The 26738-nt window shown below is 33.9% G+C and overlaps 1 protein-coding gene across 5 annotated transcripts in view; it reads left to right on the top strand.

The window, feature by feature from the left end:
- Positions 1-26506, top strand: part of LOC131062991 (ATP-dependent DNA helicase SRS2-like protein At4g25120) — a 224596-nt gene extending 198090 nt beyond the window's left edge. For 3 of the 5 annotated variants that reach the window (XM_057996740.2, XM_057996739.2, XM_057996736.2), the window contains 11 exons: positions 3002-3073; positions 3159-3245; positions 3425-3481; positions 17836-18080; positions 18251-18344; positions 18494-18544; positions 18767-18829; positions 18972-19031; positions 23891-23953; positions 25901-25998; positions 26110-26506. In XM_057996740.2, coding sequence (XP_057852723.2) covers positions 3002-3073; positions 3159-3245; positions 3425-3481; positions 17836-18080; positions 18251-18344; positions 18494-18544; positions 18767-18829; positions 18972-19031; positions 23891-23953; positions 25901-25990 — 882 coding nt within the window. In that variant the 3' untranslated portion in view covers positions 25991-25998; positions 26110-26506. Of the gene's footprint in view, positions 1-3001; positions 3074-3158; positions 3246-3424; positions 3482-17835; positions 18081-18250; positions 18345-18493; positions 18571-18766; positions 18830-18971; positions 19032-23890; positions 23954-25900; positions 25999-26109 lie in introns of those variants that run through there. The other 2 variants (XM_057996738.2, XR_009111007.2) reach the window with 2 other exon arrangements.
- The last annotated feature ends 232 nt before the right edge of the window (positions 26507-26738 follow it).

Here is a 26738-nt window from a genome sequence, read left to right as displayed (position 1 = left end):
AGAGTCTTGTGGCAGATTTATGATTATCCATCATCCGTTGAAGAAGTAATCAAGGTGTTGGTGCCTCTAGTGAGTTGGTGGTCACGAAGTAATCAAGGGTTTGGTGCCTCTAGTGAGTTGATGCTCACAAACTAATTAGGGGGTTGGTGCCTACAAGTCTTTGTAAAAGAAGAATTATATAAAAGTATTAATTTGTCGTGGTTTCGCATAAGGGTTTCCATGTAAATCTTGCATTCCATTGTGTTCTTACTTGTATCTATGGTTGATTAAGCTTTATGAAGTACTTCTTTTATATCTAATCAAGTTTGAAAAGTAAAAGTTTGCTGATATATTGATTTACCCCCCCCCTTCCCTCTCAATATATTCGTGTGCTCTTCAATGATCATTCGTCATCTTAAGAAATACTTTTTTTTAAAGAAAAATTTGTCTAATAGGGGTTTAGTTGGGTATAAAAACCCTTTTTGATCCCATATTTCTTCAGTGTTGGCTTCCCCTAGAAATTCAACAAACCTAAAAGGCATAGATGGATTAAAATCTTCACATTTCTATCAATCTTTGTCCAATCTTCTACTATCATACTGAAGAGCTTGTTTTTTGACACATTTAATTGATCCTTTTCCACATGTTGATCTTCCATCTTAATCTTCTAGGGTTCAAAGTTCTGGCCATCAAAGCAGACTTGTAAAGAGAGTCTTGTGGCAGATTTATGATTATCCATCATCCGTCGAAGAAGTAATTAAGGGGTTGGTGCCTCTAGTGAGTTGGTGGTCACAAAGTAATCAAGGGTTTGGTGCCTCTAGTGAGTTGATGCTCACAAACTAATCAGGGGGTTGGTGCCTACAAGTCTTTGTAAAGGAAGAATTATATAAATGCATTAATTTGTTGTGGTTTCGCATTAGGGTTTCCATGTAAATCTTGCATTCCATTGTGTTCTTACTTGTATCTATGGTTGATTAAGCTTTATGAAGTACTGCTATTATATCTAATCAAGTTTGAAAAGTAAAAGTTTGCTGATATATTGGTTTACTCCCCTCTTCCCTCTTAGTATATTCGTGTGCTCTTCAGTGACCATTCTTCATCTTAAGATATACTCCTTTTTAAAGAAAAGTTTTTCTACTAGGGACTTAGCTGGGTACAAAAACCCTTTCTTATCCCATATTTCTTCAGTGCTGGCTTCCCCTAGAAATTCAACAAACCTAAAAGGCACAAATGGATTAAAATCTTCACCTTTCTATCAATCTTTGTCCGATCTTCTACTATCATACTGAAGAGCTTGTTTTTACACATTTAATTGATCCTTCTCCACATGTTGATCTTCCATCTTAATGTTCTAGAAATCTCTTTTTCTATCCTTGAAATGTTTGCCATTTTCCTTTGCAGATAAGATTTGTGTAATCAATGTTCGTTGCTAGGAGAGGGCTTATCATAGAGCCAATATGCCTGCGATCTCAAGTTTTGGCCATCAAATCTCTTTTTCTATCCTTGAAATGTTTGCCATTTTCCTTTGCAGATAAGATTTGTGTAATCAATGTTCGTTGCCAGGAGAGGGCTTATCATAGAGCCAATATGCCTGCGATCTCAAAGAAGTAACTAATTCACAGCTTTGATACCAAATGAAGAGAAATGATACTGATAAATTTATCCAACTAGAAACAATGCAAATAGAATCTTAAATGCATTAAAAAGAAATTATGGTGCAATCATGATATAATAAGATATTTTACTTTGGAAAATTCTTCTTGGGGAACCCTACAATACAACACTCATTGTATTAACTCAACCATTCATAAAACATTGAGTTATTTCTCACTAATGCTTAATGTTAAATCATGTGTGAGTATTTATAATAATATCGGCATAGAAAACTGCCAAGCAATATTATAATACAATGGGTGTCAAACCACAGGCTGACAAACAACCTATGTGGACCCAATTTTTTGGGGCTTCGACTAGCAAATTCTTACACAACGGGTAAAAAAGTAAAACGTGAGGAATAGGTCAATTGATTGACTTTAATACCCCAAGGCAAGGAGTGCTACAAGGCAATTGGATACATGAATGGTTCATTTCAAAATTGTTAAATCAACGATGATGAGAATAATTTACATGGCTGTTAAGATTGTGGAGGGAGGACAGATTACAATATTCTTTCATTTTCGGCATAGCGAATTTGCAAACAAATTGAAGAAGTGAATGAAAAAAGGGACATGTTCATGTGCACTTACTATTTATTCTATTACTACTAAAGTACATAATGTTGAAGAAGGAGAAACCAGGAATAAGGTCAAGGGGTGTACAATCTACGAGAGGTGTAAAGCATACAAAGTTTAGGACACATATCTATCGTTTCATTTTGCTGTCCTTTTCTCTGTGAGATAGCTTGCAAATATATTTTCTGAAGTTTTAACATAGTCTTTCTTATCATGACAAGTTTTGGTGACCATGAATGGTTATTGTGCTTGTAATTCAGTTGTTGGTGAGTTTCATATCATGAATTACCTTTGAAAATATTTTCTTTGGACGACAATGTATAATCAAACTATGATCCTTGATTTCAAACATACACAAATAAATATTGTAGTATATATACAAAAAGGAAGTTTTGAATTTAGAAATCTGATATAATAATTTTAAGTAAACTGAAAAACTAAGATAAGTTTAATATTAATACAAGAATTTAAAGGAATACATTTTACTCATAGGCAAATGCTTGTTGTCTAGCCTCATTGTGTGATCATTAGAAAAATTTGAATGCAAACCAACAATAATATTCTCAAATTTCAGTTGTATCATATTGTTATCATGCAAAATGTAACATGAGTCAAATGATTCTTAGTTGTCAAGACCTTCAATCCTTTGTCTAAGTGCATATCATTCAATAGTTATCATTGCTCTTTTCGTCTTCTCATTGGATGGGTATTAGTAGCGGCATATCATCTAGTACTGATTTGATGATCTTAAAACTTAAGTTTTTTTCAAATGAAATTTTATAATGCTGCAGGCTAATGATTCAGAGATACCCTTGCTACATGAATCGATGGGCTCAGTAAAGAATGGAGCAACCTCTCTTGAGGTAAAAGTTTTTGAATTTGTGCAGATAAAATATTATTGAAAATCTTAAGCTTACCCAATGCTATCTATATTCTTATGCTTTGAAGGAGGAGAGGCGATTGTTCTATGTGGCAATGACTCGTGCTCGGAAAAAGCTATACATTTTATATGTTGTTGTAGACTCAAATTGGCAGGTTTGCATTATATTCTTAATCATTAACTCAAGGTTTATAACTTTTTCTCTTTTCAGTATTTTTCTGATGTGTAAATGGAGAACTATATTGGAATTCATATTGAAGGTAGAAGAAACAGAGAACTATTTGAATGGCAATCATAAATAAATTGATATTGATTATTAGTTAACATGGTGCAGTTGCTTCAGCCCTCTAGATTCTTGAAAGAACTACCTCTCCATCTTGTTGATATTGAGGTTGGTATCTTCAACAATGATGTTTTTCAATTATGTATACTGGAATCTTAATTTATTGTTTTATATTTATATCTACAATTGGTTGAATAACCTTGCAACCTTGTATATTGTACAGATAAAATAAATAAATATAGTCAATGTTTAGAATTAATTTAGGTATTATCTTTTTATCTCATTAGATGTGCACCAATTGAAATCGACTCTTGATCATATTATGAACCATAAATGTTCTTGTATTAATAATTCTTGGAAACTATTTACACGCCAACTTGCTATTTAATTAATGTTTGATGTGCATTTATGTGAGAGGTGGGATATGTTGTCATATATTTGCTATTTATTCTATTTTTTCTTTCCATTTAGTTTTTCTCAAAGAAGAAAACATCTGCAAAAAGTCGCGATTATACCCGATTAATCGGGAGTTGGGGAGTTTGCCGATTTCCCCCCCCCCCAAAATCAGATTTAATCGGTCAACGCTGAGTCACGATTTTTCTGAAAAAATTGCCAAAAAAACGTGAAAAAACCCAATTTAAATGCAAAAAAAAACACGGAAAAAAATAGGTAACCCTAAACTGAGTGAAAATGATGGAAATTGCTGTGGTTAGCATCTATTTTTCACGATTACAGAGCAGACAAGAGTCAAGGGCAGACAAAAATTATTTTTTGCAAGTCGTTTGCTGAATTTCGGCCAGGAATTTCGACCATGAAACTATTCTGTGCAAGTCGAGGGCTATTGTTTTAAACTTTTAATATTTAATATCTCGATTTTTATTTTCTGTGTTTTATGTTTATTTTAATTTTTTGCTTTTTCTAATAAAATTTATATCTTCATATTTCAATTATTATTATTTTTTTGATCGGTAAAAGGCCTAAGCCATAATTTTATTAATTTTTAAAACCTAATACAACCTGGCTCACTAGGGGTACCGGTAGGGAAGAGCCGGGTGGAGAAAACCTCCGGTCTTGCCCCATAAAAGAATATACAATCAGTTGTTTCTTTACAATTCCGAGGAATATACATTCCTCAAGCCAACCATTATTTGGCTAATTAGTTACAAATCATGTCTGTACAAGGAACTGTCATAAATTTGAGCTTATGAAGCAGCAGGATGGAAAGCCCTTGTCCGGCTGTCCCCATTAAGGCACTGTGATGTTCTTTGTTTTGTCCTTCCCATGGAAACTAAACTTTTGAATCCAGAGTTCATAGTATCAATAGTTTGTGACCTTGCCCCTAAACACCATCAACCTAAGCTCTGCCTTAGGAATCAACACAATGTGCGACTCCATTGATGTTAGCTACTACAGATCAAAGAAATTTCGCAAGAAGCAAAGGCCGACCATCCTGTTTAATAGCCTAAGACGGTGCGGATAATTAATGGTGATGAAATCTCACGTTAAGTGAGAAGTCCCTCGAGAAGTACGGGTGATGATGGAGATCTACTTGATCTAGCCGTCTCACCAAGAAATCATTAGCTGCCAGCTGCACATGTTAAAGCTAATATCGAGGGTACTCATTATCAAGACCTCTACTTGTAGAAGTGGGTTTCATATACTTCCATTATTAATTAAGGGGCCATTGCCTATTAAAGTAAGATCATTTCTCTAAGAATCACTTTTCTTCCAATGTTTTAGTCCAATACTAACCAACCCCCAGAAATGCAAGAAACACGACCACACCGAAGCGATCGCTATTATTTACGATTTAGAGTCTTCTCTTATAAAGCCTTTGAAAGGGACTAAAGCCCATCCTATGTTGCCATTAAAATGTTTATTAGGTCTAAACACATTTCAAGAAACTATAAATAATGATTGCCTAATCTACTTCCTTTTCTTAAATAAATACCTTAGAGGAGACCTTTATTCAACGTGTCAAATTCTGCCATATTTTTAATTTCAACCTTAGTAGACTTACTTTAAGTTGGCAAATTTCGGTCCATCCCGTATATATGTGTATGTGTCTATATAAATGTAATTATATACCTTCTATAAGAACCGAGCCATAGATAATAAAAACCGCCTATAATCCACTTAGGCTAGCTAAGTTGTTAATAGTTAGGATGACTATTTATATACAAAGGTTGAGTCATCCCTTGTTAATACGAATAGCAATCTTCTAAACCCTTTTCTGAATAAATCTTTATTATTGTCAGTTATCCTAGTTTTACTGATTTTCTACAATTCCCCTGTTCTCCCAAATCTTGATCCTACCAAGGATTTAAGAATTCCATCAATCAACCTCCCTACATAATGATGATCCCATCGACCCCCATATTTGCTAGTTCATCTGCACGAGAGTTGCTCTCCTTGAATGATTGGACTAAATGAAGGGCTCTTGTTAGAATTGCATTAAGCTTCCAGTTTGGCATAGATAGTTTTCTTCAAGCATTAATCACAATTGCATAATCTCCTTCAATGGCTAATTTCTCCACCTTCTTGTTTTTACATAAGAGAAGCCCTTCCACAAGGGCCACCAACTCAGCCATGTTATTAGTTTCAAAACCAATTGGTTTTGCAAACCTTGCCACCTCAATTCCATTTTGAATTATGAAGACAACCCCCTATACCTGCCTGACCAGGGTTACCACGAGATGCACCATTGAAGTTGAGCTCGAAACATCCATTCTTAGGAGGCTGCCACCTACATTCTTCCCTCTTTCGTTTATTTTCCTTAGCTCCAGACCCAACATAGGGGGGAATCTTGAGCCCAATCCATCTGCCCATCATCTTCTCATCCCAGTAAGTCATTTTGGCTGTCATTTTTTGCTGACTCCTCTGCTGAAAAATACTCCATTTGATTTGCCTTAGCCTTGAGAGGGCATTTATGAGATAAGTCCCAAGGCTCTCTACACTGGAAGCACAGTTTCTTCTTTCGAAGTTCATTCAAGGTTTCACTGTCTAGTCCTTTTGATCCTTCTTTGGGTTTGTTATACTCTTTCTGAAATGGTTTTTTGTCTTTGTCCTTGCGGTAGGAAGAATCTGTTGAATGGTATTTCCCTTTGTATACCAAAGGGGCTAAGTCTCGTGCCTTTTTAGTTGCTTCTGCTAAGGTGAGTGGATCATGTCCCTTCACCCAACCACGTAATGGATCAGCAAGCCCATCACAAAATAACACCACCAATCTCTTAGGAGAGATATCAGTAACAAGTACAGACAAACGCTGAAACTCGGCGATGTAAGCATCCACTGAACCTGACTGTTTTAACTGTGCTAGCTCCTTGAAATGTAACTCGGGATCCCTAGTGTCAAATCTCTCAATCAATCTTTCTGTGAATTCTTCATAGGATGTAATAGGATTATGCCCCAGAGTCACCATGCCATGATGCCACCATTCATGCGCAACGCCGTCCAAATGCATAGCCGCATACTTGATAGCCTCCTCCTCAGGCATAGGATTAAGCTGCAAGTATGTATCTACCTTCTGCACCCAAGCTCGTGCGGTCATCTTCCCTGAAGCATCATAATAAGGCAAGGAAAGTTTTCCAACTTTCTTTCTCAGCTCAAAATTCTGATTCCTCCCTCCTGCTCTAGGCATATGTCTCATCCTCAAGTCCATATAATCTCTGAGGGAAATGTCTGCCTGAAACTCGGGTCCACTGGCCTCCCAGTCCCTCCTGAACTGACCCTGTAACTCCGTAATCTGCGGTTCGTTCACTGGTTGAACCGGATCCCTAGGTGGGAAGGTGGGTAGAAGAGGTCTCGAGCTCGCTGTTCGAGCTGGGCGTGCAACGTGTCTAAAGTTATCCGCCTCATTCCCATTGTTGCCGTGTCCATTATTACCATTAATGTTATTCTCAGGGCCATTGTTGTTGCCTCGACCTCCATTATTATCATTGCCCCTATTGTTATCGTTTCCCCCATTGTTATTGTTTCCATTGTTGGCATCACCTGGATTAATATTGATGCCCATCTGTCGAGCCATAAGCTGCAACATCATGTCCATTCGCCTATTCTGCTCCTGCTGCATACGTTGCCCTTGCTCTAACGTACCCAGTAACTGTCTGAACATTACCTCCCCCTGATCTGGAACGGTATTCCTATCATCTCGGTCACCCATACTGCTGTCCTGATCAAAGAATATTTCCTCTATGTCTGTATGACTAGATTCTATGTCCACCTGCACGGATGAACTAGAGTGCTCGCTCTGTGAGTTCAAATTTCTGTTTTGTCTTGCTTTGGTATGGCGAAAGTTATAAGGCCCCTGTTGCATGCTTAAACATGCATGCTAAGCATGTTTTTTAATTCATTAATTTCTGATTTTAGTGTGTTGATATTTTGTCAAACACTTTTCCCTCTATCTGGCTATTCCAAAGTCTCTGTAAGACCTCCACAGGATGGCAGGACTTATAGCTCTGATACCACTGTAATGGGCACCCCTTGTTCGGCACTAAATTTATGTCCCTTTTACTTAGTGTAATTTTGCCAAACAGTTGGCTTGCAAGCTGACTATTGGATTTTTTGGGTTCTTGTTTTGCAATAGGATAAATTGGATAAACCGATATATTATTGTAAAGCTTTCAAAGTTTATTCAATATAAAAACAACCAGACATATCAAATACCAAAAACAAGAAGATTAATGCTGATGGTATTTATTTAATTCCAACTTCAAGCATACAAATCAGATTTGAAGAACATTACAGACCATATGATAATAAACAAATTCAAACCTGAACTCCACAAGTATAGAACCTGCTGAAACACTGTTCACACACTGTAGCTGCACTATTCACGGCACTGTAGCATTTTTACTATTCATGTGACACTGTAGCAAAACACTATTCACGCGGCACTGTAGCAAAAACACTATTCACGCTGTACTGTAGCAAAAACACTATTCACGCGGTACTGTAGCAAAATCACTATCTTCAAATCTGCACTTTCAAACCCCTGTAAAAACTTCATGCGAGAGCACCAGATGAAGCCCAATGTGTTTCCTGAATGAAAACACCATTAATCCTCCTGACTGTGTCTTTCAACAGCGAAGAGAATGCTAGCAAAGAGGGATTCCGTCCTCCAAGCCCAATAATCAGATCTCTACGAAATCCAGCAGCATAACATTAATCTCATCCCAGCATACCCCAAAAGAGAGCTCTCAACCTCCATTTATTTCTTCTTCCCGGATGCAAAACACTTCATTTCCTCAATGTGGGATAATACATTTTAGAATAAAATATTATTTCCCACAATGTACACATTAAAGGGAACTTTTAATATTTTAAACATTACTTTATATTCCCAACCTTATAATATAACGATAAAGTTAAATATTTAATTTAACTTTACACTTTATCGTTAAATATTAAAACATTGTTGATAATCTCTTTAAATCATTGTCGCCTTCAAACATTTTTACTGATAATTATGCCAACCAGGGAAACACTAAAAATTTCAAGTCACTGCTTGGGGACTAACTTACTATAAATAGTAAGTGTCTAGAAACCCTGTCAGAGCAGCACCGATTGGCCTGAAACTGAAAACACCTAGGCCAAAACACCTCAGGATCCCACCAATGTCCTTGTTAGCCTTCGGGACCATGTCAGAATAGGCTAACGACACCCCATATCATGTTGCGCTAAAAAGGGGACATTACAGCAACACCATCTACAAACTACTTACCAAGACCATTGCAAATAGAATTCAAAAGTTGCTTCCTTCGTTAATTAGTAAAGAGCAAATGGGCTTCGTCCCTGGAAGGTCTATATATGATGGGGTTATCATAGCCCAAAAAGCCATTCATTCTATTCAGCAGAATGGAGAGCCAAGTATGCTAATTAAATTAGACATTAAGAAAGCCTATGACAAGGTAGAATGGCATTTTCTGTGCAAATGTTTAAAAGCCTTTGGTTTTGCTAGACAATGGATCAACCTAATATTTGAATGTATCATCACTCCAAAAATGTCAATCCTTGTAAATGGTACCCCAGAAGTTTTTTCAGCATTTCTAGAGGTTTGATACAAGGAGATCCCATATCTCCCTTCTTATTCATTATTATGGTAGAATCCTTAGGTAGATCAATTACAAATGCTAGAGAAAGGAATATTGTTAAGGGTATCAAAATTACTAGTGAGTTAGCTTCTACCACACATCAACAATTTGTTGATGACACCATGCTATGTGGCCATGGAGATAGACAAGAAGCACAAGCATTTAAAATATTCTTGAATCCAATACTAAGGCCTCACGATAGGAAATTAGCAAAGAAAAATCAGAATTGTTTTTCTTCAATACGGATTTGAACAAAGAAAATATGATATGCAAAACTCAAAACTTTAAAAGGGGCAATCTGCCATCTAAATATTTGGGGCTGCCCCTTGATTAAGGATGTAGAACCACAAAATTACGGGATCAGATGGTGTCTCGAATAAAGAAGAAAATAGAATCCTGGAAAGGTAAATGGCTCTCCTTTGCAGGAAGAGCAGCTATGTTAAAATTAGTACTGTCTGCCATGCCAATCTATCAATTGTCTTGTATGAATGTCCCTACGGCAAAGAAGGAGGAACTGAACAAACACCTGAAAACTTTCTTCTGGCAAGGAACCGGGGAAAAAAAGAAAATCTCACTATTGGCTTGGGATAAGGTTTGTTGGCCTAAGGAGGAAGGGGGTGCTGGAATCAAAAGTATTAAGGAACAAAGTAAGGCTTTAGGAGATAAATTAGTTTGGAGAATGTACAAAAACTAACTTAAAATTGGTTAAAATCCTAAGCTACAAATACCTGAATAGCAATGATCCTACTAGTATTTTTAGGATTGCATCCCCTCCAAGGGGTTCGCGTATATGGAACTTTATGTTAGAATGCAGAAGCATTATTACTGAGAAATTAACCAGGAATCTAGGCAATGGAGAACAAGCCGTGTTCTAGTCTGACTCTTAGGGTGGTCTTACAACTGTATAAAGACTTACCAACTTCAAGACCTCTAAAACCCTCTTAGAAACTCTATGGGGCAAAAATGTTAGGGATTACATTGAACTTAAGGATGGGGAAATTACTAAAGGATGGAAATGGAAATACTTATCTAACATTAACATCCTCGATTGGGAAAGAGATGAGCTCACGAGGATCCTCAAAAATAGGAATATAACCTTTCACTCTAGGGTTGATAGTCTGGTTTGGGATGGCTCAAAGTCTGGAGACTACAATACTAAGGATGGGTATAACTCCCCTGTTAGTAGACATTTAAGGCCCAAGTCTAATATACCACTAGAACTCTGTTGGGACAAGAATCGTTCACCTAAGGCTGGTATGTTTTCATGGCTGGCTTTATAGAACCGTGTCCTAACAACTGACAGGTTCAGAAAAATGGGTGATGAAGGACCAAGTAGATGCCCGGATATTGATCATATATTACTGACTTGTAGGTTCTCTAACCATTGCTGGATGTGGCTTTGCAACAAGTTCGGATGGAGCTCAGCTTTGCCCAACTCCATCTTGAGAATGTTCCAAGCTTGGCTTGTCATAAAGAAGTGTTGTTTGTATGACAGCCTATGTATAGTGGCACCGTCCATTGTTATCTGGGAGCTATGGAAAGAACGGAATAGATGGGTATTTAAGGACAAGCAGATGACTTGGGAACATATTTCAATTATTATTAATGGATATATTAAATTTTAAAAGTTAAATAATGAATATATTATAATTAAAATCTAATTTAAATATTTTAAAATATTATTATTATTATTATTTTTTTATGTTTATTTTAATGTTTTTGCTTTTTCTAATTAAATTTATATCTTCATATTTAATATTTAAACCATGTTTACTTGTTATTTAATTTTATTTTTTACCTAATATGTTAAAATTTAATATTTTAAAATATTTAAATGAGATTTTAATTATAATATATTCTTTATTTAACATTTAAAATTTAATATGTCTATTAATAATAATTGAATTAAATTTTTAAATATATTATATTATAACTTAAAAAATTTATTATAATGTATTTAAACTTAATATAATAGTGTTATATTTTTATTGATTTATTTCTTATATTTAAAAAAAATAAATTTATAAAGGCAAATTTAATCACGAATATTTTTTCGAACTTTTTCCCCGTGCCAAATTTCATCCGAATTTAATGGCTGTTGAACATGAACTCGAACTCAAACCTTGTGACATAAGGTGGGAAGGTGATGGCATTCGACTGGTTGCAAGTCGAGGGCACTTGCTTATTTTTTCACTAAATACATTTCGCAAAAGCATTATTTAGGTTTCTATATTTTTTTATTATCAAAATTTAGTGTATTAAAATTTGTTGTTATGAATAAATGCTTACTAGCAATAATGCATAATGCAGCTTATTAAATGGAACCCATTCATTGAGACCCTTATCATACTGAAAAGGAACTACGCCTATCCATCTAATGTTCATCCTATATATATTTCAATACAAGTAAGCAATAGCACACTATTATTTTTCAGGGATGAGAGTATGCATAAAATCTATTAGAAACCTCCAATTTCATCTTACATTGAAAACTTTAAAGTGTGACTGTTCTTATATGAACCTTCCATGTATTATACATGCATTATCTTTTTGGTATTATGTTATAACTTTTAATAGGCCTTGTTCATTTTATTATTGAGGACAACAAAAGCTAAGTCCTTGCATCTTAATACTTGGATATAGGCAAAACCATCATCGTTATAATTGTTAACATAGAATCATAGATAAGCCTACACTATGCTTAATGGGATTCAAATGTGCAACCAACAAATAGAGTTGTAAAAACAGAGCTTAGAGTATCTTCAACTTGAACAAATAAAAAGGTGTACAGATCTTATTTTAGATGAAACAATGGAAGACTACATGTTCATATGCCTCAACCTCTAAAAACAACAAAAAATGTTGTGTTTATCCTCCTAAGATCTAAGGCAGCTTGTGTTGATTTTTTCCTATACTAAATAAATAGGTCAATTGCAATTCTTAAGAGGAATTGATATTATAGACATAAATCAGATCTGATAGCTTAGCTGAAACAACTCCATTTCTATGGTGTGGTACCTTGCGACGTGTTCCAAGAAGCTTTTAGCAAAATCTATAAACAAACGTATGAATGAGAGTTGAACAAAATGTTGGTGTCTGGCATTCATAAATGTGTTCATATCATACTATAAAGACTCAAAATCAACTTGGACTCATTTGGCTGATTTTTTACTCCAACTCAAACTTAGCTAAGACTATGCAAATTGAGAAATCAAGAAACAATAAAATGTAAGGATTTTTTAAGGGCTTAAAGCTTTTATTTGCTCCATCTACAGTTATTTCCAGTTTAAGTCTCCCTTTTCTTTGTTAGTCTCCACCATTCCTAAGAATTGAACTGTGCACCAAATGCAAACAGCTCATGTGTGCACAAGCAAACGTTTGCATGACTTGTACCAAAATGGTAGAGATAGGGCACATGAACTACTAGTTTGGCAATTTTTACAGCCACATTTGATCATGTTTGGCACATTTGCACAATAAAGGCATCATTTCTAGTTGCAAGCAAAATGAATGACATTTTATAGTCGATTTTCAAAGGTTTTTTTACAATAGCGGGTGACCTCATGAAGGGAATTACAAACACAGAAATTTCAAATAGGAGAATATTTTTGCTTCAAGAGGGCACAGTTTTTCTTAAGAAGAACCCATTTGCAAAAGGTCATGTTTTCGCTAAACAACTAGGGCAGACAACCAGAAGGTTGAGCTTGGATTTGAAGGACTCACCCAAGCTTGCTCACCTTCGGACTTGGCTAGGCCTGATTGCCTCAAGACTCACCAAGTCTAGCAAGTTTTGAGTGAATCCTGTAATTATGGTTCTTATTAATGATTTCTAAACTACCATAGATCTATGGATCAATAGCTTATTGTTTATCTATGTAAAAACTTACAAGAAGTGGTCTATGTTGTAAAAGTAATGAGAAAAACCAAAGAAGCATTAATCGTTTGGGGAATTAATTGTCAAAACAAAAGTATAAGATTTTTTGAAAAAATCGGATTTACAAAAAAAAGGTAAAAATCTATAGAAAAACAATAAAAAACTACTTTTTAAAAAAATATTTAAGGGCATTTTTATAGCATAGAGATATCATAGGCAAATAAAATAGACACTGCAACACATGAATTGTAGAAAATAGATTTTCATTGTTTATATTCATATAGTTATCGTTGATTACATTGCACAAAACATACCACAAGATAAATAAAATCTAGATAGTGATAGATGTCAAAATGTCGATTACAATATAGTTTGTGACTTTGAACAAAATCAACCTGTAAACTAAGTACAAAATTCCAAAAAATCAACACAAGCTGCCATAGATCTTAGGAGGATAAACAGAGCATTTTTTGTTGTTTACTAGATAGTGATAGATCTATAAACTAGATAGTGATAGATCTATAGAGAAAATCAACACAAGCTGCCACAACTTGTGTTTATCTTAGGTATAGGAAAAAAAAAAAAAAAACTTGCCACAGAAATCAGAAAAAAATTGAAAACCATAAAATTTTTGGACCAAAAAAATTGTAATCTGTAAAAGAAATGACAATTTAATTGCAGTTTTTGTGGCAATGAATCATTTGACTGGTTTATTCAAGAAACCAATTTTTTAAAAGGATAAGAGATTGATAAACACACAGAAAAGACTGAGGGGGGGAAGTGAATCGGTATTTTAAACTTTTATAATTTCAGCAAACTCAAAAACAATCAACATATAGATAATAAACTGTAAAGATAACACAAGACGAGAGCTCTGATTTTTCTCGTGGAAAACCCTTTTGGCTAAAAAACCATGGCTTAAAATTTCTTTCATAAACTGCACAAACTCTAAGATACAAAAACATAAGGTTGAAGTTCATTGGCCAAGGACACAAAGATCATTAAGGATGCAAATTCTCATTCCGGTTCAAGATGCCTTCATTGATCCAGAATACTTCAAGTTCTAGCATCCTGAAGCGACATGAAGATCATCACAGACAAAGGATGATGCAGTTAGAGTCGTGTCTTTAGACACATGGAATAGTTTTAGTTATGCATTTGTAATTTTGTTTTGACAAGTTACATGTAAAAAAATAAAAAATCTTTGTAATTGCAAGTTAACTCATTACTTGCACTTTTGTAATTACATGTAAAGCAACTACAAGTTGTGTTCAATTAGGACTGTAGTTGGAATAAGTCATAGTTAGTTATTGTATAAGTCTTGGTGGTTGAAAGAATTTGTCAAGTTAGTTGGGATCTTCCCACCTTTTTCTCATGACTCCTCTCCTATAAATACTTGAGGGGGTCTATTGTAATTTTTATCTTTTGGCAATGCAACAAAATTCTGCCAGTTTGTATGTGCACTCTAAGACTTTGAGCTTAGATGTAAATCAGATTGCTTTCAATAAAAGAGGCAAGTTGTGTTGAGGCTTTGTGCCAATTCAAGTTGTTATGTGACTACATTTTCTAGAGTTGATTGTGAGTTTTGTTCTATTGTGAAAGAGGATTTAAATTCAATCTTGCAGACTTTGAGCTGCTAATTGTATTTAGAGTTACATGTCTGGTTTTCAGGTTTGGTCTTTCAGACTTTGAGCTGCTTATCATATCTGAAACTAGTGTGGAAAACTAAAATGGGAAGATAGCTTGTAGACTTTGTGCTACTTCTATTTTTAAGACTTGTGCATATAAGGTGAAGTGCGTCATGTAGTTAGACTTTGAGCTGCTACATATTGTGCTTAGTTAGCAGAAAATCATCTAAAAATGTTGATAGGGGAATAGATAGTTGAAGACTTTGAGCTTTCTTTTTGATTTCCTGTCCCGGGGAAGTGACGGAGGTCTTTGTGCCTTCATGGAAACTTTGTTTCCCTTTATGTTCCAAAAATCCTACAAAAAAGTCTTATTTTTGTATTTACTGTTTTAAGTTAACTTGTTGTCACTTTTCTGTGAAGAGAAAATGATATTGGCTTTCTTGAAGAAAGAAGAAAGACCATATTAGATTAGTTTAGTTTGTAGATAGGGGGAGCCTTCCCTTAATTAGGAGAGTTTTACTCACACACTGTGGTTGAAGCCACAATTTTGTATATTTTCTCAGGTGTACAAAATTTTCAACCAACACTAACTTCAAACACACAGTACACGCACAACGCTGAAAACCCTTTTTAATTAATATTCACTTGCAATATTTAAATCAGAGATCAAAACGATAGTAATTTTCAAAACTTTCTTTAGTTACTGCAATATCGCCTCCTAGAACAAGGCGCACACCCCGAAAGTCCCATGTAGCTGATACTTTTCAATCTCAAATTTAAAAAAGAACACAATACTTCTGCCTTTTTTGAACATACCAACCAACGATTGAGACCCCACACAAAAAGAAACGTCTAGGGGAAGAGCACCAGTAGTTGAGCACCCTAACTTCACGTTTCTAAAAATCCTAGGTGAAAATTTCAAATCACTCCCAATTTTTTACAATAGCTTACTTGGCAAGTCCCCTGCTTATAACTAAGTTTTCAACACCACATCATCAAGTATGGTGCCACATCAGCATGCTTTTTGCCAAGGTGTCCAAAACAGCCCCCCCAAAAAGTGAGACCAATAGGCGTGCAAAAGAGGCCCCAATAGTTGTGCAGCTGATATTGCATCCCCTGATTGGTTACTTTTTACAATATTTGTACATTTCCTAACAACTATTGATACATTTCCTAGCAAAAATTGATATTTTATGTTTCAAACAATAGTTTTATTTGTTCAATTTTTGGAACAAAAGTTAAAAGTTATCAACAACCTTCACAACAATTGATACATGCTCAACTAATGGTACTCTTCCCCTGCATGCTTTTTCTTCTAACATACTCCCCAAACAGAAAAATTCGTAGCATAGAAAGTTTTCAACCCACTACACGGAGTTAGAAAAGAATTTCAATCGCCAATCCCAGCATTAAAAGAATTGTTCATATATGACATGCCACATACGCACACACTCCCGCCGTAAAGAAAACGGAGCTATTTTTGAGAGCACGATAATAAACTTAGATGCCGTTTTCGCTTCTCACTCCACAAAGTCGCAACCGGCACTGAGAAGAATATAGTCGGGCACACAAAAAAACGCACCATAAAGCAAATTTTGAATTAGCCGATACTAATGATTTTTAAATCTTCTACCAAGCACATTACTTTTAAAAAAAAAAAATATACATTCACAGCAGTTTAAAAAAAACATATCGCACTGCTTACTATAAGATTAAAATCCCACTCCAGTTCGTAGCATTTATGAGAGATAAATTGTCTGAGATATCTCAGAAACCACGACCTTGCAACAGCGATCATTACCGCACTTAATTTGACAAAAGAGAATATTGGTCAGGCCTGAGAAGAAACGGCACCACCACGACAAGGGGAAACAAAAATTAACGACGCATAGCTCCCTTAAAATAAGACTCAGCGCATAACCATACCTCAAAGAATTAAATCGATTCCCATCAAAAAAATATTAAACTTTTGACTTTTCAAGACTGACATGGCATAACTTGACTCAGCAGCTGACGTCTAGACAAGTAAGCTTGCAGGCAGCTGAAGTAGGCACACAGCCAGCTGATGCAGACACACAGGCAGCACAAGCTAGTAGGCAACTAGCTCAAACAGACAGGCAAGGAGCTCAAGCTGATAAGCAGGCAGCTCAATTAAACTTAGAATAAACTTGACATCTGTGTCACAATTTATTGTGATAAATTCATGGTTTTAATTATGGTTAGAGCCAACTTGCTATTGACAGCTGAATCAGACAAAGAAGCTTTGCTGGATTGGAACATCTGAGACTATATTGAAGCAAGCAAGTATTGTAATGGAGTAAAATACAGGTATTAATGTGTGGAAGATAAACCAGGAACTGCTTGTGGAAAGAGCTAATCTCGGTCACAGGCTGCCTCAAATCACTACAACACTCTATCAGTCATTGTGAAATTGCTAGGGCCTGAAGAAGTAATTTTGTGAGGAAGTAAAACATAGATGTCAACAGTATATCTGAATAGATAACGGTCAAGGTTGTATGATTGATAGAAAAGTAAAGCCAGCAGTTTGATGATGCTTTTACATTTATGTGCTTTGTCTGGTCACATGGTATGCCTCCACAATTTGCATTGATTTACATCTTGAAGAAAGCACAGTTTTATAAGAGTATTGAGTTCATTATTTCTATATACATTAATATTTTCAACAGCAATTGCCAAGAGAATTGTTAGAAGAAATTTGTGTTTCTCTACTTGAGAAGTATAACATTTGGATCAAATTACTATAATAAAGTTAATTCTTATACTTTATTAGCAGTGTTTGTTGCTTCTGTCTGGTAATACTAGTCTTGAATATGTTCTTAATACTTTAGTGTGGTATGCATCTTTCAGGCCGAATCAGCAAATTCAAGGACAATTTCAGAGTCATGCCAGCTAGCGGGAAAATCCAATGATGATGAAAGTTTGAACAGACAAGAATTTAAAGCTCGGAAAGATGATCTAGCTTCAAACAGAGCTGTCAAAATTGAGAATAATATTTATAATCAGTGTTTATCGTCCAATATAGATGAAGAAAAAGATTCAAAACTTATTTTATTAAATGAAGAATTCAATGCAGGAAATGGATTTCTAAAAGGGTGAGTATAGTGGACCTTACCAATGAAGAGATACTGTCGCTGCTAAAATATAAGTTGATTAAAGGAAAGTAAGAATTACTTTATCTTAGAAGTATCCTGCTTGTCACTTCTCTTCTCTTTCAGACTGTGACTATAAAACATTAATGAAATATTCATGGTAATTCTGTCAGCTTTAATTTTGAGGCGAGGTCTACTGTGGCAGCATTATTCCATACATGGGCTAAGAAGCGGGCATTTCATGATCCAAAGAGATTGCTTGACAAGGTTATATTGATTTGCAAAGATTTGGAATTGGATCATCACAATGAATGATAGCTGAGATAGGTTCAATGTATAATTAGTTTATATGGTTTTCCTAAATTTTGAGAAAAATATTTTGAAAGTGATTTTTAAAATGAAATGGTACTTTTCAGGTTGGATTTGTGATAGATGAAAGAATACGGAGTAAGACTTCAAAGAATAAGGTTTCTAACATCCGTATCTTCTTAATGTAATGTGATTTGAGAAGTATGATATTTTCTCTTTTGATGTTCTTCAGGGAAAGAAAATAGTTGTGGTTCATATTTGTGAAAATTCTGCACTGAAATTTCGTTTTAGAAATTAAAATCATATTTTGCCACTTCAACTTCTGCATTGTTTATTTCTATTTGGGTTGTGGTACGAATTACCTTCGGTTACATGTATAGGATGTTTTGCGAGCTCTTAAGTGCTGCTTGAAAGATAACGAAGCCTTTTCTTATGCTGAACATGTAAGTCACAAAATATAGTGTTCATATTTATTTTGATATATAGCATCGATATTTTCTGTAATTCTTTGACAATTTGGTCATTTCAAGTCAAATATTGTCACACTTTCATCCCACAGACTTCATAATATAGTGGCTGTAATAGGTATTGAGATGGGAGAAGATGCATCCAGATGAGAAGTATCTGCTACAAGCAGAACGCCAGGTATTGTGACTTGGGTCTCCCTTATTGGGTACTTTTTGTTTTTTCATGTTCCTACTTTTGATTTATTGGAATAGGATAAATGGATTTCTAGAGGCATGCTTTTTATTTTCATGTTGATTTTTCTTACAATGTAGAAATTTAGAAATGAACAAATAGTAGCACAAACCTTTATTCAAATGATCTTATGAAAATTCTAACCCGGAAAATTTCTGTCATAAGATTAAAATTGAATTAGAACTTTTGAGAAGATAGCCCCTTTGGTTTTCTCATCGATAAGTATTGATCTCGAATTCTTAAACATGCAGTACGAACATAGTAATATACATTTTGATGAAATTCTTGACCAAATGAATCCTGTTAGGAAAGCAGCCAAAATCTAGAAAATGTGAGGGTTTTTTACTATGTTACCCAATGTTCTCGGGACAGGGATGGCAGGGGACGAGGGGAGGTGTTTTGGGATGGGGATTGGAGGGAGCCATTTTTGGGGGACGGCTAGGGGACAGCTATTAAAAACTAGGGAAAATTGTGATGTGTATTTGTTTTTCAGAGTGCAATAGGTAAATGTTATTATATTTTTCCAAACCTCTCGAAAATTTCTTTGATAAGTATCTAGAAAACTTGGACAAGCATTCCTTTCAACCTTAGAAATCAGATATATGTAGGAAGGTTTCATGAGGGTTGTTTTTTTCAATATGCTGGCCATCTTTGATTAAATTGGGAAATTAATGTGTCATGACCCTTCCAAATTAGGTGAGCTCCCAGCGCTTCAATTATTAAAGGTTTTAAAAAAAATCACATTAATATGTATATATTTAATCAATGAATATTTAAATATAAAATAAAGCTATAATTTCAAATTTGAATTTGGGAATCCAAATCAGGGCCCTTGGGACCTATTTTCTAGCCTAGTTTAAAATTAGGTTATTGGTCATTTGGAGGACACCTTTTGGATAATTGACATATGTTGTTACAACTAATTGTCTTGCTCCAATAGGGACAAAAACCTCTGTTCAGAGTGGCTTGAGGTTAGGACGATAGCCCTACCTCATTTATCAGACCATCTATGTGTTTTATGATTACAAAATTCTTATCGATAACTTGTAGAGTGCTGATTGTCATTTTCAATCATTTCACAGGTGAGTGAGAAGTCTACGTTCGGATTGGAGTGGCACACCATTCTGAGTCATCTAAGATAGAAAAGGAACAGATTGCACAGCACTAGATCTAGGGTGAATTCGAAAGATAGACCGAACTGTATTTGCAACCAACACTTAGGTGCCCAGATTTGAGTTTAATCTCCAGATTTGATTCTTCTAGATGTTGATTTTGAAAGCAATTCTGTGATCAGGTTGTGAGAACTAGTCATCCTACAATCACGTGCCTAGAATTTAGTCTTATTGACAAATTTGGATCCATAACGGGAGGGTGATTTGAGTGAACCTGCAGCTTCACAATCTCATGCGCAGAATTGAGTATCATAACCATATCTAGTGAAGGGCAGTTAGCGAACTTCAACCTGGTTCTTTGCATTCATAACTCAGGAACTATCATTTGTTGAATTGTTGAAGCTTGAGGGTTTCACACCTCAAACTAGGAAGGATGGCATTGATGCGAAGTCAATTTCCAGACTTAGGTGGTGAGAACTCGTGTTCACTCAATTACTTAGCACTAGGCAAGTTATTGACTTGAATGCAGATTAGATCTGAGAGGATATGACTTTCAGGCATTACAGGCATGGTGTCATAAGCACCCAGCTGCACGTTCGGACAAGTTGAAACAGTTTAGGTGATTTTCCCTAATTGAGGAGAGTGTACATCAACAAAGTTTGTAAATTTTTTGTATCTTGTTCAGATCTTATAATAATATCAACTAAATCAGTGTTCATATATGTCTATAATTATTATTGCACGACAATTATATATGTAAACATATATATGTCTGTTTGTGTGTGTATATACATATATATGCACATAGTTTGTACACTCGGAATTGGAGAGTACGCAGCAAGTCCAAAATTACATTTTAACTTGCATTTTAATCAGCCTTGACATGTTTTAACTTGCATTTTGACCTACCCTGACATGTTTTAATCCACATTCACAGGTTTCAATTCCGCATCACTATTTATTACCTCGGAATTGTGTGAAACCTGACGAGTTTACATCTTAAATCTGGCACTTTTTCCTTTGCAACTCGTCTGTAGAGACTCGCAAGTTAAACTTGTGTTTACTTGCCCAGCTAAAAGATCTGCGATTACTCGGCAACTCGGCGAGTACTTGTTGAGTTTTCCATCCATGCATATATGTGTACACACACATGCTGTGCAATTTCTGTTTTTGAAATTGTGGTTAAGCTGGTCTACAAACTCTGAAACACAACTGAAGGGTGCCTGACTGTGTTATTGTTTTCCAGCTTACAATTAATTTTTTGGAATTGATTCAAAGAATAATTCAAATTCCTCTTTTGTTTTCTCTTTTTCTTGGCAAGGATCTCTTTTATGAGACTATTGTCAAGCATAGTTGCAAAGGCTTATGGACCAATTGACACAATTGGATAATATGCCTTGGATTTTTCAATAACAAACAAGGTATAAAACAAACTCAGGATGATACTTCTTGCTCAGATCAGGATAACCAAGGCTCTTTAAACAACACTTGGCACTTTTGTTAAACCCAAGTTTGATGGATTCCATAGAGATGTTGATTCCTTGTCCAGTGGGGCGCATGCTCATGGTTTTCGCTTTTCTTGCTATAGCGGAGTTTTATTGGTTTTGTAGAGATGTCGACTCCTTGGCTTTTCTATGTTTGTTGTTAAAGCCAAGTTTAATTGTTTTTGTAGAGATTGCAACTCCCTTTCTTTGGAAGGAAAATATTTTACTTGGCAACCATGTTGTACAGTGGATGTAATCTTCTTGACTTCTTATTCAGTAATATAAGATTCATTTATTCAAAATTTTAACCTAAATGATTTTGAATAACGACATCACCTTGCATGCAGAATTGCAGTTGAACCGTGACACCATATTTTATCGTGCTAAGTGATTTATATTATGTAAACGACGTGTCTTGAGTTTTTAAAATGATTTCTTCGAGAGCCCTTTATTACTTCGACATAACCTTATTTTGGTCTGCAGCGGGAATCTCTCACATGTACCTATTGTTGGTTCCCTCAACTTAAGATTTACCTCATTTTTTTTGTGGTTGTGCTGCTGATGGATGCAAGCATGTTACGTATCTTGTTTGTAATTTTATGATCTGCAATGCCATTGTGTGCATTCTAACTTTCAAAAATATTTTTATATACGTTAATAGGTTATAGATTATATTTCAGTTTTTGGGATGGGAACAAGAGGGGACATGTTTTTGGTATAGCAGTAGATGTGAGGTCTTTTATAAAAAATGATAATAAGTGACAACTAAAAAATAAGAAAAAACTAAAAATACAGGTAATTTTAAATATTCATATGATATAACATTTACCTTTTTATTATATAATCATATTATACAATATTAAAGTTGAATCGATATTTCAAATGAATTGATGTACAAGTTAACAAAATTTCTATGACTATTGGAGTTCTCATTATCAATATCGACAAAATGGAAAGGTTGAAAGGCTATAACTAAAAAATGATCAAGTATAGAGAACTAGAACTATTGCTACTATGCCTCTGCCTCATCTTTGCCTAAATCGAAATTATAGTTTGAATCCGAGTCATTCCTATGCCTCCTCATTGTCAATTTCCGAGGTATCTGTGGGATGAATATACACGATGTGACTAGAGTCTGATATTACTTAGGAGTTTGTTGATCTTGAAGTTTGAAGGCATCAGGCATGGCCACCAACTTTTTTGTTCATTAAGAGGAAACTTATTTGCCCTAATCAAGTAGGTGAAGCTATATGGACCAATTTTTCTTTGCAGCAAAAGAATTTACAATGCATGACAAGAAATGAGTGCCAAGCATCCTCAACTTGCCCACCAATAAGGTTGATTTGAGCTAATGTAGCTCTATTTGTCCTTAGCTTTGTTTTGCTAAATGTTAGACTTTGAAGATTGATAAGGTTAGCTTTATTTTTCCAACCCTGGCCATTCCTGGACGTTTCATGATGTTTTTGGCACATTTTAAGGATGCTTGCCATCAGAGGACAGGGTTAGGGAGTGGATTGAAGACATTTCCGAAGTGTGCCTGCATCCCCAAAATGTCTTGGGTATGCTGATGTCCAAAAAGCCCCAGGGATGCAACCACATGAAAAGTAGGTTATATATGTATTTGTTGCCTTCAAAAGCTTTTGCCGCTGCTAAATATCTCGTTCAATATCATCTATGAAAGATTTGGATATCCCCTATGAAAAGGACATTAATCACATCGCATTAGAACAAAAACCAAAGTTGGAGTTCATAATACTATTCTTTATCTCCCAATCCTAGCAAAAACTATCTTCTGCACGAGTAAAACATCATCCTTTAATATAGTCCCATATTTCTTTTTTTTGCATTGTATAAATGATTTTACTGTCTAGACCATTAGGAAGATAAATCGACGAGTAATAATACAGTGACACTGAATAAGGTAAAACTGATCTGAGATTTAAAAAACTTTCAAGACTCACATCTTTGAAATGAATTCAAGGTATCTTTTAGATCTTCTAACGGTAATTGGTTTTATCTATTGTTTGAGCTTTGAGGGAAATTGTTTCATGCCTTTCGCACATCTCGCTATATATTTCTTTTGAGAGATACTGCTTGACAGAATTTTAAATTTTGCTATATTTCGTAGAGCATTAATATCCTTAAATATCCATTACCTGATATTATCCAATGAACGTGAAATGACATCTCGTTTGTCGCACGCTTACAGGAGCATTTTCAAAAACAGGGCTGTGAACGAATCATGGATTCAACTGCTGCAACCCCTAAGCAGGTTTGCTTCTTGAAATCATGTTACATAGAACTATCATGTGATCGAATAAGTTTCAGAAATATATGATATCAGTATAGATTGTTGGTGGCTATTTATGATCTGGTAGACTGTTGAAAAGTGTTGCATATAATAGTTGGGTTGGTGTTAATTGTTAGCGGTAAGGGAATTGTAAAGTAATTTTCTGATTTTTTTCAAATATTATTTTAGGTTTTTTTAAAAATAAAAATTATATACGTTTGAAAGTACTTTTCTATAATTCATGTAATGTGTAATTTAAAAAATTGATTTTCTTAATATCCATGCATATGTTTAAGGATGTATTATCCATCTTGAATAATGATTGAGTTTTATATAATATAAATTAATTTAATTATAGTAGATTTTTTATTTGAATTTTTTTCACATTATTTTATTGTCACGATGTTCTTATTAGTAGTAGTTGTTGTAGGGAATATTATTATATCATTAATCAAATATTTTGTATCAATCAAAATGATTATTATTTTTGTTTCTGAAATAAATTTAATTTTTATAAAATTGAGATATATATTTTTAAATTTAATATATTATAAAATTTATTTAAAAAATTTAGTATAATAAGAATGGATTTTTAAGAATGAAAGATTTAAAATTTATATTAGATTTCTTTATATTTAAAAATTGAATTTCTATTTTAAATATTTTTTTAATTTATAATGTTGTAAATTAAGTGTTTTTTCTCTAGAGAAATATAAATATAAATATTTTTTAATTTTTCAGAAAATAAAATCAATTGGCTATTTTACAAGGACTTGATTTAATCCAATTAATATATTTATTTTATAATTGCAAATTTATATTATTCTTTTGAAATAAATCTATTTTTAAATACTTTTTGAAAATCATAATTTTTAAAAAATATTTTGATTTATACAAAATAATTTAATTATTTTTAAAAATAAATTTAAATATTTTTTATTTAAAAAATTAAAAATAACTGTTTACCATTTTTATTTTAATGTTATATTAGACAATCTAATAATTATAGTAAAATAATATAATATTAAACTAATAATTAATAATTAAGTTTAAGAATATTTTTATTACTATAATTATAATTATAATTAAAGAGATTTTTAATTAAATTAAGATTATATTTATAAGAAAAATATATATTTTTACTATAATACATTATATTGTAATAATTAATATTATTTTATTGAAATGAGAAATACATTGAATATTATATAAATATAATTAAAATAATATAGTTTAACAATAACAATAATTTAAATTTATAATACTAAAAAATTATAACAAATATTTTTATTACAATATAATGAATGTATAATTATACTAATCAAGAATTACAACAAATATATTTATTACAGTACTATAAAAACAACTACTATCATTAGGTAACACTTGTTTTAAAACATATCTACATTACTATTATACAAATTAATTTTGATTCTTTGTTAAGGTTTATACACGGTTTGTGAGGTGGAAATTTTGTATTCCATAAAATAAATGTTTTTATATAGTATATGTGTTGTTTGGTCACTGTTGATGCAGAAGCTCTAATATTTTTCAATCTTAAAAAGTACAACTAAGATTGACTGTACTGTTATATAGTTTAAGATGTGTTACAAAGTACAAAATGATAAGAATGGAGATCTCTTATAAACCAACCATTCTGCAAAAGACTGATTTACTGAGTGCAATAGCACAAAATGGTTTTTCTTGAACATTCAAGTTTGTAGCCTGATCAAGTTTTAATTCTCTTAAGTCATAAATATGGGATACGTTTATTCTGGTTCTAAAATGATGGTATGGATTGATTAACACACGCTAACATGCGCTAACACACTGTATGAAAGGTCTGTTTTGGAGCCATAAATATGTAACAACACTTGAACAGATTCATAGATAGTTGTTTCCTAAATCAGCTCTGTCGAATTGTTACAGATATCATATCTTCAAAAACTTGGGTGTTCGATCACCCCAACTTCTCGTCTGCATGCATCTCGTTTAATCGAACAATACAAATCGCTTTAAAACTCCAGGTAAATGTTGCAGCAGGTTAGAAGCCCAGGATTTAAGACTTCACCTCTTCCTCCTATTTTTCCAAATCTAAACATATTTTGTGACCTTCTAAATCGTTTGTGTGCTTGTAGTGCAGAACCGCAGAAACAGAGTTGGAACGAAAAGCAGTTCTCTTCTTAACTGTTGTACCAAATCAATTATTTTCGTCGGCTGTAAAATTTGTACAAATAAGGACCTTGAAGGCTTCTTAAAAGTGGTGAATGTTTAGAAGAAGTTATTGTTACAAGCTGAATTCTCCATATGCCTGAAAGCAATTAATTATTAATGAAATTTGTTATAAATAAATTAGTTGTTTGTTTGAAGATATTTCTAGAGATTAAGTAGAGAGAGTCTAGAATCTCATTATTTGTCGTTGATGGAGACCATCATTGATAAATTTGTTATATTAGATGCCTTCATTGCTGAATGCATGATTATAAGTAAAATTCTAAGTTTTTATTAAGAATATCTTTATCTATGATAAAAGAATATTCGGGCTCACAAGCAAATCATATATCATCAAAAATATATTTTCATCTTTATTTCATGTTTTGCATTCTTGATGTAGGTTGAAGCTTCACGAGTATATTTTGGAGTGTTTGAAAGATAAGATGTTTGTATTTATCAATACTTGGCTTCCCTTTCAAAAATCAAAGACAAACTACTAGACCAATACGAGTTCGATTTCAGCCATGAGCTAGGAAGAGGAACTATTTGTACT

This window comes from Cryptomeria japonica, chromosome 2, assembly GCF_030272615.1.
Source record: "Cryptomeria japonica chromosome 2, Sugi_1.0, whole genome shotgun sequence".
In the NCBI taxonomy this organism is placed as follows: domain Eukaryota; kingdom Viridiplantae; phylum Streptophyta; class Pinopsida; order Cupressales; family Cupressaceae; genus Cryptomeria; species Cryptomeria japonica.
Note: the sequence above shows the minus strand (reverse complement) of the source record. Positions and strands in the feature narration are given on the sequence as shown.